Genomic DNA, 12,154 nt, shown 5'->3' with positions numbered 1-12,154 from the left:
ACGGATAATTCGAGCGTCTACAAAATTTCTGGAGGAAGTCGGAGGTCTGATTTTTAGCAAGCTATCGGCGAGCGAAACTCGGGAACCACAAGGAACGATTAAGTGGAACCACCGGCGTACTTTTTCAGCCATATTGTGAGCCGGCCGCAATGTGCGACGTCCCGGCATGCGGGGTTCTCACACAGAATTCTTGGTTCCGCCGACAAAAACTGCGGGACCGACAAAGATAAACTCCGCTATACGGCTTGAAACTTTTAGATAGTCCACGGACCGAGGAGACCCACGACTCTAGAACGGAGAGGAGAATTCGTTGACCCTCCTCCTTATTTACTTCCAGGCGACGTCGGGTTTTCGAAATTTATTTTATACGCTTCTAGGGTAGGTGGGAAGATAGTTTTTAATGGGAGACAGCTTTTTGCGGTGCAGTTGACGCGATGACGGGAATGAGCATCGTTTGGAGATGCAAGATTTGTTTATGGTAACAGAAGCATGAGAATAAGATTTAATTTTAGAAAGACTCCGCAGTGTTGTTAGTGGCTCTACGAAATTTTTAATTTGTTTACAAACGTGGAAGTAAATATAAAAACATTATTAATATATAATAAAAATAGAGGTTAATAATATAATTATTAATATATAGAATTAATATACAAAAAAAAAAGAGTTCTAAGGTTAAATCGAAAGTGAATTAGTAACAAGCGAAATACATATGCGTCTAACTCTTGTCCTACACAATTGTTCCAAATAATTTCTATTTCCCATAAAAATCGACATTATAATAATTATCACATGTTTGAGACATACTACAAATTTAAAAGAAATCAAAAACGTCAGCTTACTAAAATTATATAGAACTCTACAAGCGTTTCGTTACATCGAAACCAAAACATAAAATAAAACTGTAAAAAAAGTCTGTAACAGGAGTTTATAAAATTGTTCCGTAATCTTCGAGGTACAATCTGTATTTCGTGGTTGCTGTGAAAAAAAGTTTCAAACCCGCATGATCCACCTAAAACATTTTTTCCGGGAGCGGCGAGGTGTGAAACGACAGCAAATACGTTTCACAAGACTTTCCGTGGGGAATCTGGTTGTGAAAATATTCAATCCGCCGGCCAGGATGTTGCGAGCAGATGGCTCCTCGAATTTATAAGCTAACGGAAGAAGTCAGTCGTCTGCGCCCGACCTTTGGCGCAGGCGGCGTGCGAAGCGGGCCAAGCGAATTCAAATGCGTGCGCACACAATGCTAGATTAGTCCGCGTATCGACGACGGCCATTTCACGGTTGCAACCCCAGAAAGTGGGATAACCGCGGACGATAATGCATTCCTCGCGAACGCGGCGACCTTAATTCTCATTAGCCAAACTCTCGGGTGGTCTCATGATTAGCGATACAATTACGAGAAACGAGAGACAAGCGCGAGCGCGCGCGCGCGCGATCAATCGAAAATCCGACTTCGCCGAGATCCTGAGAGGATTCGTTTCGAATATAATTGGACGGATATCTCGTTTCGAATTCAATCTGTTGGATCGGTACACGTTTCGGTAGATTTTTCGTATAAACACAATAAGCGTGCATACGATTAATGACTTGTTAGTCACGGTCGTGTGAAAAATTGTCTCTTACATTCTTTATTATTATTTTCGTAGCGATTTATCTGCCGTAACTGTGCCATGGTATTCGATGTAATTGTATACGCTAAGCGGCGGTGTAATTTCGAACGGGATTTCGCGGTCCGTTCGTATCGCGAATTAATTCTTTAATTGTTAGCGCGGTCGTTGGCGTACTTTCGCTGGTTATTGTGGCGAGGTTTCGGTCGAAACTACGAATTGTCACGCGGTGTGGGATTCGGAATGCAAATGCTCTTATTTGAATGCGGCCATTCGGCCGTTCCCTGTTCAGTTTCCTCGCAGATGTCGAGAAAAAGTGACCTCCCTAAACATCTTGTCCGGGATGAAGGGCCTCCGGAGAGTCATGTTTCTGTTCGCGCAAAAAGGGATGCGAAACCGCACGGTGTGCAGTCGTAGGCACTTGGGACTCTGTTCGTCGTGTCGTGAGAATCTCACCCTACGCGAACACGAAACCCGACTTTCTTCCCACAAAAATAGACGTTCAGCTGCTTTCCCAAATAATATCCAAATCAACCCGAAATGCCCACTGGTACGAATGAGAAACTGCTAATAACGTTATTAACCGCAAGCCATTTTATAGAATTTTTATTATATATTGTATATAGACTAAATAGAATATATAGAATATATATATAGAATATAATATTATATTTAAAAAAAATTTAAAGAATCTTTTTCTACATGATAATCCCAAACGAAGTTATTAAATAATATTACCGACAATTACTTATTGTAATGCAATTTAAATACTTAGCACCATAAAACAATTTATTAAGAATTTTTTATCTCTAAACTGCAGACTTTCCGTAATATACATACTATAAACAGGTAGATAAGGTGTTCAGATACTTCTGTGCATTCAAACCAATAGTAAAACATACTGTTTGCATTTTCTGCGATAAGACCGCGTGTGATATCGAGACTACCGACTTTTATGTATAGTAAAAATCGTGTACATCGATTCCGGGTGATAAAGCGGTGCATAATGCATACTTCTTGCTGGTATTTATTGCAACGTGCACCGTCAACGAGAAGGAATGCGCGGCAGTGATCGGTAGATTACGGATAATTATGCACAGTAAATATTGTCTGCGATCGCAACGAGCTGAAGTCGGCTATTCAATCCTCCACTCAATCATTTTCACACTGTGCAAATATCGTAACAGTGTTCTCAATCTATAATCTTATCGTCGTTTGGTAGCGCATCTGCTAATGTTTGTTACGAATGCAGACGATCTGCAGTTTATCGATCCCGGTGTTGGATTGACTGCACTTAAAGAGACAGTTTCTGTAGATCATTGCGGACCTTTTGGGGAATAATTTTACTATTTTCTATCCCTTGCACTCGAAACAGGTCTTTGTTTATTTTATGTATTTGTGTGCAAAGTAATAGGTGACACTTTGAAGAAAAATACAAGAAGCTTCGAAATAAATTAAAGTATTGATATTAATAATTAATTATTGAGAAAGTGTCTTCTTGATGAAAAGGTTACATTGAGAAAGATTTTATGGAAATTGTTAATTTTTAAAGTACCATAATTGTCACTAGTTCTCTAACATATTTAACCCAAGGTACTTATTCGACTAAAAAATTTCTGAGCTGTTTTTTTATGTTAACTTTGCTTAAGAACGAGCAATTGTATACAGTCGCTATACCACTGCACTTAGCTTTAATGTTCGATGCTATACCATTGAGCAAAGGCTGATTAAAAGATCAGTGTTACAGATGGCGAGCTCCCCGAGGAAGGATAGGGTTGAAAAACAGTTTGTTTGACAGCGAAGGTTGTTCGACAAAGCGGAAAAGCACCGCTGTTCCCGCGGCCAGCGTAATCAGTAAGTCAGTGCGTCAGAAATGATCACGGATTAAACACACGTCTCGTCGATGGATCCCATTAACGGCGCAAGGACATCGGGCCAGCTGTTAATAAGTGCGGGGAATCGTTTTGTTCTCGTTTTCACGAAACCGTTCCACCGCGCCGTCACGGATAACGTTTTGTTCTCCTCGTTGGTTTCATTAAGCAACCGCGTCATTGCTTTTTCTTCCCTCCCGCGACTCCGAGACCTTTCTCTCGAGCGACTTTTTTTTCTCTCTCCGTCAGAATCGATTCCGCCGCGTTTCTTGACCCGTCCCCACCCTCCCCCGTTCCGCCAATCATCGAGCAATTTCCGATTGGCCGCGGTTTACGATAAACGCGAGAGATTGATTTTCGTAGAAGCGTCTAGGGGGATTTCGGTGTGCTTACCTGTTGTTGAGTGGCGTCCGTCGGCGAGAAGGTTGATAGGGCGGTTAGGGGCGCGAGGGACGCGCACGAGGACGCCCTCGAGGGCGGCGGAGTATGACCTGGAGTCGGACTTCCGCTTCCGCAACTGCTCGCACCCCCGCTCGAGGCGAGGCTAACGCTGTCTGCTCGCCCTCTCCAGGGCGAGACCGACACGTGCTTCAGCATTCCTCTGGTCTCACCTGCAATCAACGGTTTCGTGTATTTTTATTTCCTCCTGTCGAAACCAGAGAGATTCTTCGGGGTGGTCGACCCGTGACGACTTTCTTTCTACAGGTGCGTCTTTCACGTATTTTACCTCAGATTCTCGCATGTCACACAGAAATATTAAAACAAGAAATATTAAATCAGAAATTCAATAAATTCGAAGCTTTTGATATGTGTATTGCACGTGTAGAGATGTATTATGCTATTATTTTTCTTGTATAAATTCGGTTTAAGGGGTGCAACTCATTAGCTATCAGCGTCACTAGTATAGTTATATTTACTGTATCTATCGTATTAAATGTATCGTATGATCTCATAAAATATAATAAAATTGACTAAAAATCCTTAAATATCATGCTACGCGTTTCTTTATGTGAAATACTTTTTAATTGGCTATTTTATATTTTGTTACTATAATTGACCAACTGTACAAGATAAGAAATAATCTTCGAACAAAAAGAACCTCTCCTCTCTAAAATGTCCACTTGTTTAAGCAATTAACAAATCGTATACTACAGGATAAATTTGGAGCCAGTTCCTATAAGATAATCGATTACTTTACCTTTAATTTATTTTCCTACATAATTAGCTTTATATGTATCGAATGCGGCATATCAAACGTTTTGATAAAAAACTAAACAAAAGAAAAGAAATGTTTGATTAGTTCCGCATTTAGTTTCACTGCCCGAGGTAAAATCCGTTCGACGCTAGAGATCCTCGTGTTCAGATAAAAGTATCAGTAAAAGACATTCACTCGCACCGACGAAAGAATAATCATAATAATGGAAATCGCTTCGCAGCCTTTCCACGGCTCCAACGAAACCGAAATTGATGCAAGTTTCGCGAGATAAACCGTTCTTATGAGCACCGTCTGTAATTACGGATGTAATACACTTATGCGAACCGCTATCCAAGATTTGATAAAAAGGAACTCCTGTTACTCGCGTCAGATGCGGAAAGACTTACGAAGATGAAATAATATTCCGTTATCCTCCAGGATCATGGCGTAAACGACGGTATTAGTGGAGCTGGAACGATGCTACAGATCGCGTCCTTTCGCGTCGTCGTTAACGTCAAAAGGACACGTGCACGCATTAAAACCCACTACACCGCTGGCGCGTCGATTAAGCAGGTGACTTAATCAGCGGTGAATCAGAATCAGAAATTGCAGCGGGCGGGGTTTCAGCTTTTGCGAACCGAACTGGTTTGAACGCGGTGACTAGCGAGAATCCGCGAGAGAACAGGTTGGTGGCCAAGGTGAAATTCTTGCTCCAATTTTCGCCCCGTTCCTCTGTTTCCGATTTACGACACCGGAGGATCCTGTGATTGCCCCGCCGCTCTGTCCACTGCAAATAGAACGGGCGGCGCGCCTCCGCCCCGCGGCAAGGTTGCAACAGGGAGAAACATAATCGCGGCGAAGGCCGCGGCGATAATGATCGAGGCGATCGGCAAGCCAACGGTGTGCAAACGCGGAAAGTCCGCCGCACAAAAAAAAAACCTGGAACACGGTTGCAATTCGCCGTTTACAAGACGCGACGGCGATTTCGTTCCACGGTTTGGAACGCACGCTATCGGGCGCGAGGGGGGCACCCCGCGGACTGGCATAAACAGCGGAATCGCGACGCAGCTGCGTGCCATAAGCTCCAGAAGCTGGAACGTTCGCGAGAGGCCCGGCGCGTTGCCCGGGCTGCTACGCAGAAGCTTGCGTGGCCCGATTGTTTGAATATTTCCATAACGAGGGAGCGCAAGAAAATGGTAACTATTCCCACACTGTTAACTGTATCTCGCCTCATTAATAATAATTAGCCGGGGCACCGCGCGCCGCTGTTAAACGATCCTCGCGAGCGCAAAAACAGAGTATCGTTTGTTAATGACCGGCGTTTTTAAGATCGTTTCGCGCGCGTTTAGTTGCGAACAGAATTTTTCCCTGGCGTTTCGCAAATTCTTCTTTGACGCAGATAAATTCCGAAATACCTAGCTTTGCGATTTTTAAATCAACGGTGTCTTGTTTACTGTTCATTCCTTACGCGGTTTACTGGGACGCGAGTTTTATGCATATATGGTGAAAATGAGAAGAAGAAATGTGCATAGAATAGTAGCAAGATCAAAGGAATTTAAGAATGTTGTTGAGATTGTTCAAGGAAAAGAGACACTTATAACTGCATATCGCTTCTTACAATTCATGCGGACAATGTTTATTCTGTAGAAAGACCCGCAAGATAGTAATTAGTAAAATGAAAAGTTAAGATGTATTCATCCTTGTACAAGTCTACCGATTGTCCATGCGAGATTCAAGCTTTAATGTTAGGAATCTCCAGCATTTATTTGAACCGGTTAACTGTTGCAATCTTCTTGTAAACTAAATTACTGTAATTATACCGTTTGAAATTTTTCATATCAACTTCACTGTTACAAAGTATATTATTTATAAGGAATATCAAAGCGTGTATATTTCTTAGCCAGTTAGCTATTTTTGACAAATATATTCGTCATGATGGAACAGTAACATTTTTTGTAACTGGTTAAAAATAGTACTACTTCAAACTGTACCTAATACACGTATACAGTGAATCAAATACATGAATATACATATATTTGAAAATATTATAATAAAAAAGGACTATACAGTAACTTCAACATCAGTAAAACAGGAGTAAAATAATTGATGGCACGAAGTAGTACGAGATACTCACTTTAACTAATTCACAGCTGAGCAGTCCGCAGCCGCGGTCGGTCGCAAACGTCAATGCGCGGGAATCATGTTAACACTTGGCGAACAAGCGGCATTGAGTGCGACGAGTACCGCTGCGAAACACTTTCGTCAAAATCCGCAGATGTGGAGAAATGTAAGAAAGAACACCGTAGAGTCACTGGCCAAGCCCTGCAGACTCAGTTCCTATCGATCACTGTTCACCAAACGATCCACCGAACCGAAAGAAAATCCCTCTTACTGTTCGATCTCTTCAGATCTTCAATCTTGAGAAATCTGTTCGAAGGTAAGAAAGAGAAACTGTGCGACTGTTATACGCGATTTGGGAAGCGTTTTGATAGATCACTCGTGACGCGAGTGCACCGCGTTCCACACGCCACGAGCGCTGCGCTACGACTGAACGGAGCCGCGCCGCGAGCGGACGAGTAAAACCGACGACCGACGCGTATAGTAAAGCCGACCGGCGCGGCGTGGAGGAAAGAAAACGACCTTCCTGCGGAGAGTGCACGAGACGCCTCGAACGCACGGTGAATGTTTGAGCGAGTTTCGGTGTGTTCGAGCGGGTTTGGTTGTGTTCGCGCGGAGGCGGAGCTGGACGAGCGCGCGTACGCGAGAGGACCCAACGCTCGCGAGTTTTCAGCAACGCGTGGGCGCTACGCTGCCGGCCCAGGATGACCGTGGATTAATTCGGTTTCCCTTCTGATTTCGCCCTTCCTCTACGCCTGGCACTGGGGTGCATACGTTATGAGATGCACCGGCCGCGACAATGCTTTCTGATTGCACGCGAAGCCCGCCGGTTACTTCCAGGATTTCTCGGTCTGTTGGTATTCTCCTCGAATTTATGGGACAGTTTTGCGCAGCTTCGTACAGAAAATACAGTTTGTCTGCAGCAGTTATGGGGCTTTTATTTTATGCATTTTAGTGCATTCGGTAAGATGTTACGGAACTCGTTGTTTCCTCTGATGTTTTCATTGTTTTCTGCAGCGTTTGTTCATTTTTAGTTTAAGTGAAGAATTGAATAAGTTAAGAATATTGCAACAGTTGTTATTAATAATTAATATTGTAACAGCCGATATTTTTAATATTTTTATAGTACCGTCTATTATTCGTTAATTATTATCATAAATGCAGAAATTCCGCAGTCCAGATATTTTACATATTCTGCAGAATTAAATTGTCTACTGCAGTTATGCACTTCATCCGTTAATCGCTGTACTATGTTAAGAGATAAGAATAGTATGCAACACTACTGGTTGCTTCTCGCAGTGTTCCCAGTTATTCCATATTTCGCGAGTGCATGCTAATACAATATTTTTACATTTCCTTGGTGCTTTCTAATAACCCCGAAATATGCGAATAGTTGCGTGGCTTTCAAATTATCTATGATATCAACATTCTTCCGCAATCTTGATGAATGTCTACTACATTGCATTCAGAATAATGTATTTAATACCGCATTCTACAAAGGAATCGAAATCAGCGTTCTTTAGATTTAGGGATATTCCGAGGGTGTCCTTGAGGTGATCTATCCGCGAGCCGATCGTCAGACAAGAAATAATTCATTCGATGACAGAAGACTTTAAATCGAAATTGAAATTCCGTGAACGGAACTAGTAGCTTCCTAAGCGAGTAAATTACAATGTCGATGGAACAAGTCTCACCTACTAATGAACGTCACTCGAGGCTTTCTGAATACCTGTAAACGACAACGCATTATGATGAAGTACATGTGTACGACATTCTCTTGCTCCATGCACAGATTTATAAACGAAAGTCGTCATTTTTGACGTAAAATATAATAAACTCTAGCTTCGTTAACTTTCGCTTCCAATAAAATTATTGAAAGTGAAAATTATTATAAGTAAATTATAAGGTTTCTATTTCTCTGCTTGTAACGATGACTTCTCGACACGTATATATATATATACCTAAATGAATAAATAAATAAAAATTTGTAATATATCTTAATTAAATGTTTTCGGATACCGTAACCGGATAGAGCACCCCCGTACAATATGTAAAGCGTATAGGACGTTAAACAGCGCTTGATAAACTCCCACGCGATAAAGAAGAGTAGTCGCTTACACTGTTATCAGACACCCAGAAGTTTCGTATTCGTCTCCGCGGCGACGATATTTTATTTATGCGTTGGCACCGTCGATGGTGAAAAAGAAACGAGAGAATCGCTTCCTACGTGATCGCTCAGATCTCGTGTGGCCGCAGCATGGGCGTCGATCGTTCCTCAAGGTGTTTTCCACCGGGGGACTTGTCCGCGGGTGAGGTTCACGTGGGAGTGAAACTAATCCCCCGATTTATTTCACGCGCCCGTTATGGTTCCGAGGCATTCGTACACGCGCGAAAAAATATACCGCTTCCCCGATCGCGGAGATTGCCGGCTCGAGAGCGCGCGAGGAAAAAAAAAATGTTTCGTTTTCTAGCTCGGATACGATCTAGATCGCGATCCGACGACGCGTACGGAACGTGGCGGTGTCTGGTGAAAAAGATGAACGAAAGTTATGCATTTGCTTTCATTCCGGAAGCAATGGGAACAATTTCCTTCAGTGATAATCCTTTTTGCTGATTTCTCCCACGATGTGCCGACGTCTCGCGTGCGGATAGAACTGGTGGAACTCTTCGCGCGATGGTCGAGGTAAAAATCATCTGCGATGATACGACGTGTTCGGGTTATGTTAAGAAAATGGAGTACGGAAATGCTCATAAAATTTAAATAAATTAAATAAAGAAATCACAGAGTTAAAATTTATCACAGTGCATTGTTCTTGGACTATTTTGCATTTGATATATTCTAGGAGAATTCAGATTGAATAATTTAATCGGAATTAATTATGAGAACCAGTTCAAAATTAATGTCATTTATATATCGAACACGGTACTTAATATATAATAACATTTTATTACAACGAAACTGACCGATAGAATTGGATAAAATTTTGGAAATATGTTAAGACTGGTGTCTAATTATTGGTAGAAAAGTTTCAAAATAATGTATATAATGAAAGTAGAGAAATATGAGTTTTATTGCAATACTGCTGGTTCTATTTGGTGAATAAATGGTCTATATTCGAATTACTGTAACTCTGTAAGAAAAAATTGTACAATGGTCTACCTAAGCTCATCTTGAAAGACAAAGCATCTACTTTTTTATCCCTGAAGTGAATTTATCCTAGAATTTTTTCATTGAAAGATTTTACGACATAACCTTAAACCTCGCGTGGAATAGATTTGTAGAAAACTGAGAATATATGTGCAGGTTTTATATTTAAAAACTATTATCTTGAGGCGAATAAAAGACTGATATATCTTCGACCACAATAAAATATAGCACGATATTTATTACATACCCTATTATACATATATTTTATTTACTCATCGCAACGACAAAGCAACAATAGTATGGGAGCTATGAATACAAATATCACGCGTGTGGGGTTGATATCAACCCCGCGAAAGTTCTCAAAGGTTAAAACTACGGGATCAACTTTTATCCACTACCACACCATGGCGAAGGCACTTGTCGATAGGTGCCCCGGGTAGGCAGTGGGTAAAGGTCGAAGGTGCTCCATTATACCTGGAATCCCGTAAAGGGAAGCTTTGTGCAACGAGGGGTGGTCGCGTAATTCGAGGCGCATCACAATGCAGGTGCAGCCATTAGAAACGTATCGAACGGGATCTCCAAAGGCGATACCTTTCACAGCCCACGCTAGAACAAACATGAAAGGTATCACGGAGTCCGCGGTACGTAAACTATATATCTGTTCTCGCCCCGTCATCGTCCACGTTGCTCGAGTTATAACTAATTGGCTGGAATCTTATTTCCAAGATTTGGTTCGTTAACGGAGGTCGAAGACCCGCGTAGCGAGAATCAACCGCGGTGAACAGAGAGAGAATGTCGGCGCCTTCAAACGGCGGCGTTTATCCCTCGAAAAACGGGGAACGGGCACAGAAAGAGGATCGTGGAATATCAGCCACGCGTGATATCGTGATTCGCTCGTACACAACACGCGTGCCTTTTGTCGCTAACAACGAGACCCCTGTCAAGTATACATATTCCCCCGCCGGCAGTCTGGCTCCGTTCACGGCGATCTCGAGGGGAAAATTCAATTAGCTTCGGCAACTAGATCGCCGGCGTTCCAGCTGCAATCTTTAGATAAACCTGCTCGTGCAGAGCTAACGACGTGCGATGCGAAAGTGTCGCGACAGAGACCGCTTCTAAATGAATCTATAACAGCTTCTTCTGTCTCTGGTTATCGCGATAGAGTACTTCCTTATACGAGGTCCGACGATTTAGGTTTCTTGCGATTAATTCGTCTTCCGAGTGGCTGGAGATGGAATGAGAGATTCTTGGCGATGCTGGGTGCTGTTGGTTTTGTACTTAGAAAATATAGGAATGTCGTAAGTTTTAATATCTCTAGAACACTGTGAAAATTTAGAAGTAAGTTAGGTGCAGTTGATTTGATATTTAGAGGATCTTTGTCTGATATACTTTAGAAATGAATGATATATTAAGATCGTCTGGTCACTTGATCTCTAGGATACGACTTTGTACGATGGTCATTTGTATCGAGACATTGCTGCAAAAGTCAGAAATGATCTGAGATATTCTAGGTACCCTATGGCGTAGTCGACTTAGCTCCTGGAGAATTGATCCATCGAATACTTTGTTGCGAGCACTTGAGAAGTGACGTATAAATAACAATATAATTTAAGAAAATGTACTACAAAGTTGGTCCTTAGAACTGAACTTCCAAACGAGTCTTCGCTCATAATCCATCGCTCAGAGTCCAACAATTCAGAAAATTCTTATAACCAAAAAAAATTCTACTACCACTTTTAACCTAATCAATCTGATTAACCAGTTGAAGACGGTTCAAAAAATTTAAAAACGGTTCTTAAAATCGTCAAAGACAGTCCCCGAAATCTAAAAACGGTCTTAGAACTGCCTGCGGGAATCTATAAATTCAGCGAATGCAGCGAACGTTCGTGGAACATTCGCAGCGTCGGACAAAGACTCCCAAGTCCCATTGAATCAAGGTTTCAGGACAAGGGAGGCGGACTAGAACGAAGACAGCTCGCAAATCGGAACCACGGTGGTCAGCCACTTTATCCTCGTGCACGCATAGCGGGCAGCGGCTTGCAGCGCGGAGCGGAGCGGCGCGACGACGGCGCACGGTGCTGCGGCCTGCGTGCTTTGCTATGGGAGTTTGGCAGCGGCGGTCCAGTCCCCTTGGACGGGTCTCATGGTGTTGCGTTACTTTCCCACAGGCTCTTCCTCCGTGTGTGCAGTTTCGTTCGAGGCTGCATGGAGAGGC

At 42.5% G+C, this 12,154-nt stretch overlaps 1 protein-coding gene across 1 annotated transcript in view; it reads right to left on the bottom strand.

Moving 5' to 3' along the window:
• The window catches only part of Rau (RA domain-containing protein rau), a 44,846-nt gene extending 37,542 nt beyond the window's left edge, over nucleotides 1-7,304 (bottom strand). Inside the window, exons 1-2 of the mRNA XM_078176798.1 lie at nucleotides 6,808-7,304; nucleotides 3,872-4,089 (exon numbers count right to left, since the gene is read on the bottom strand). Of these exons, the coding sequence (XP_078032924.1) occupies nucleotides 3,872-4,075 (204 nt within the window). The 5' untranslated portion in view covers nucleotides 4,076-4,089; nucleotides 6,808-7,304. The remainder of the gene's footprint in view (nucleotides 1-3,871; nucleotides 4,090-6,807) is intronic.
• Between the last annotated feature and the right edge of the window lie 4,850 nt (nucleotides 7,305-12,154).

The sequence above is a fragment of the Augochlora pura genome, chromosome 3 (genome assembly GCF_028453695.1).
Source record: "Augochlora pura isolate Apur16 chromosome 3, APUR_v2.2.1, whole genome shotgun sequence".
NCBI classification, from domain to species: domain Eukaryota; kingdom Metazoa; phylum Arthropoda; class Insecta; order Hymenoptera; family Halictidae; genus Augochlora; species Augochlora pura.
Note: the sequence above shows the minus strand (reverse complement) of the source record. Positions and strands in the feature narration are given on the sequence as shown.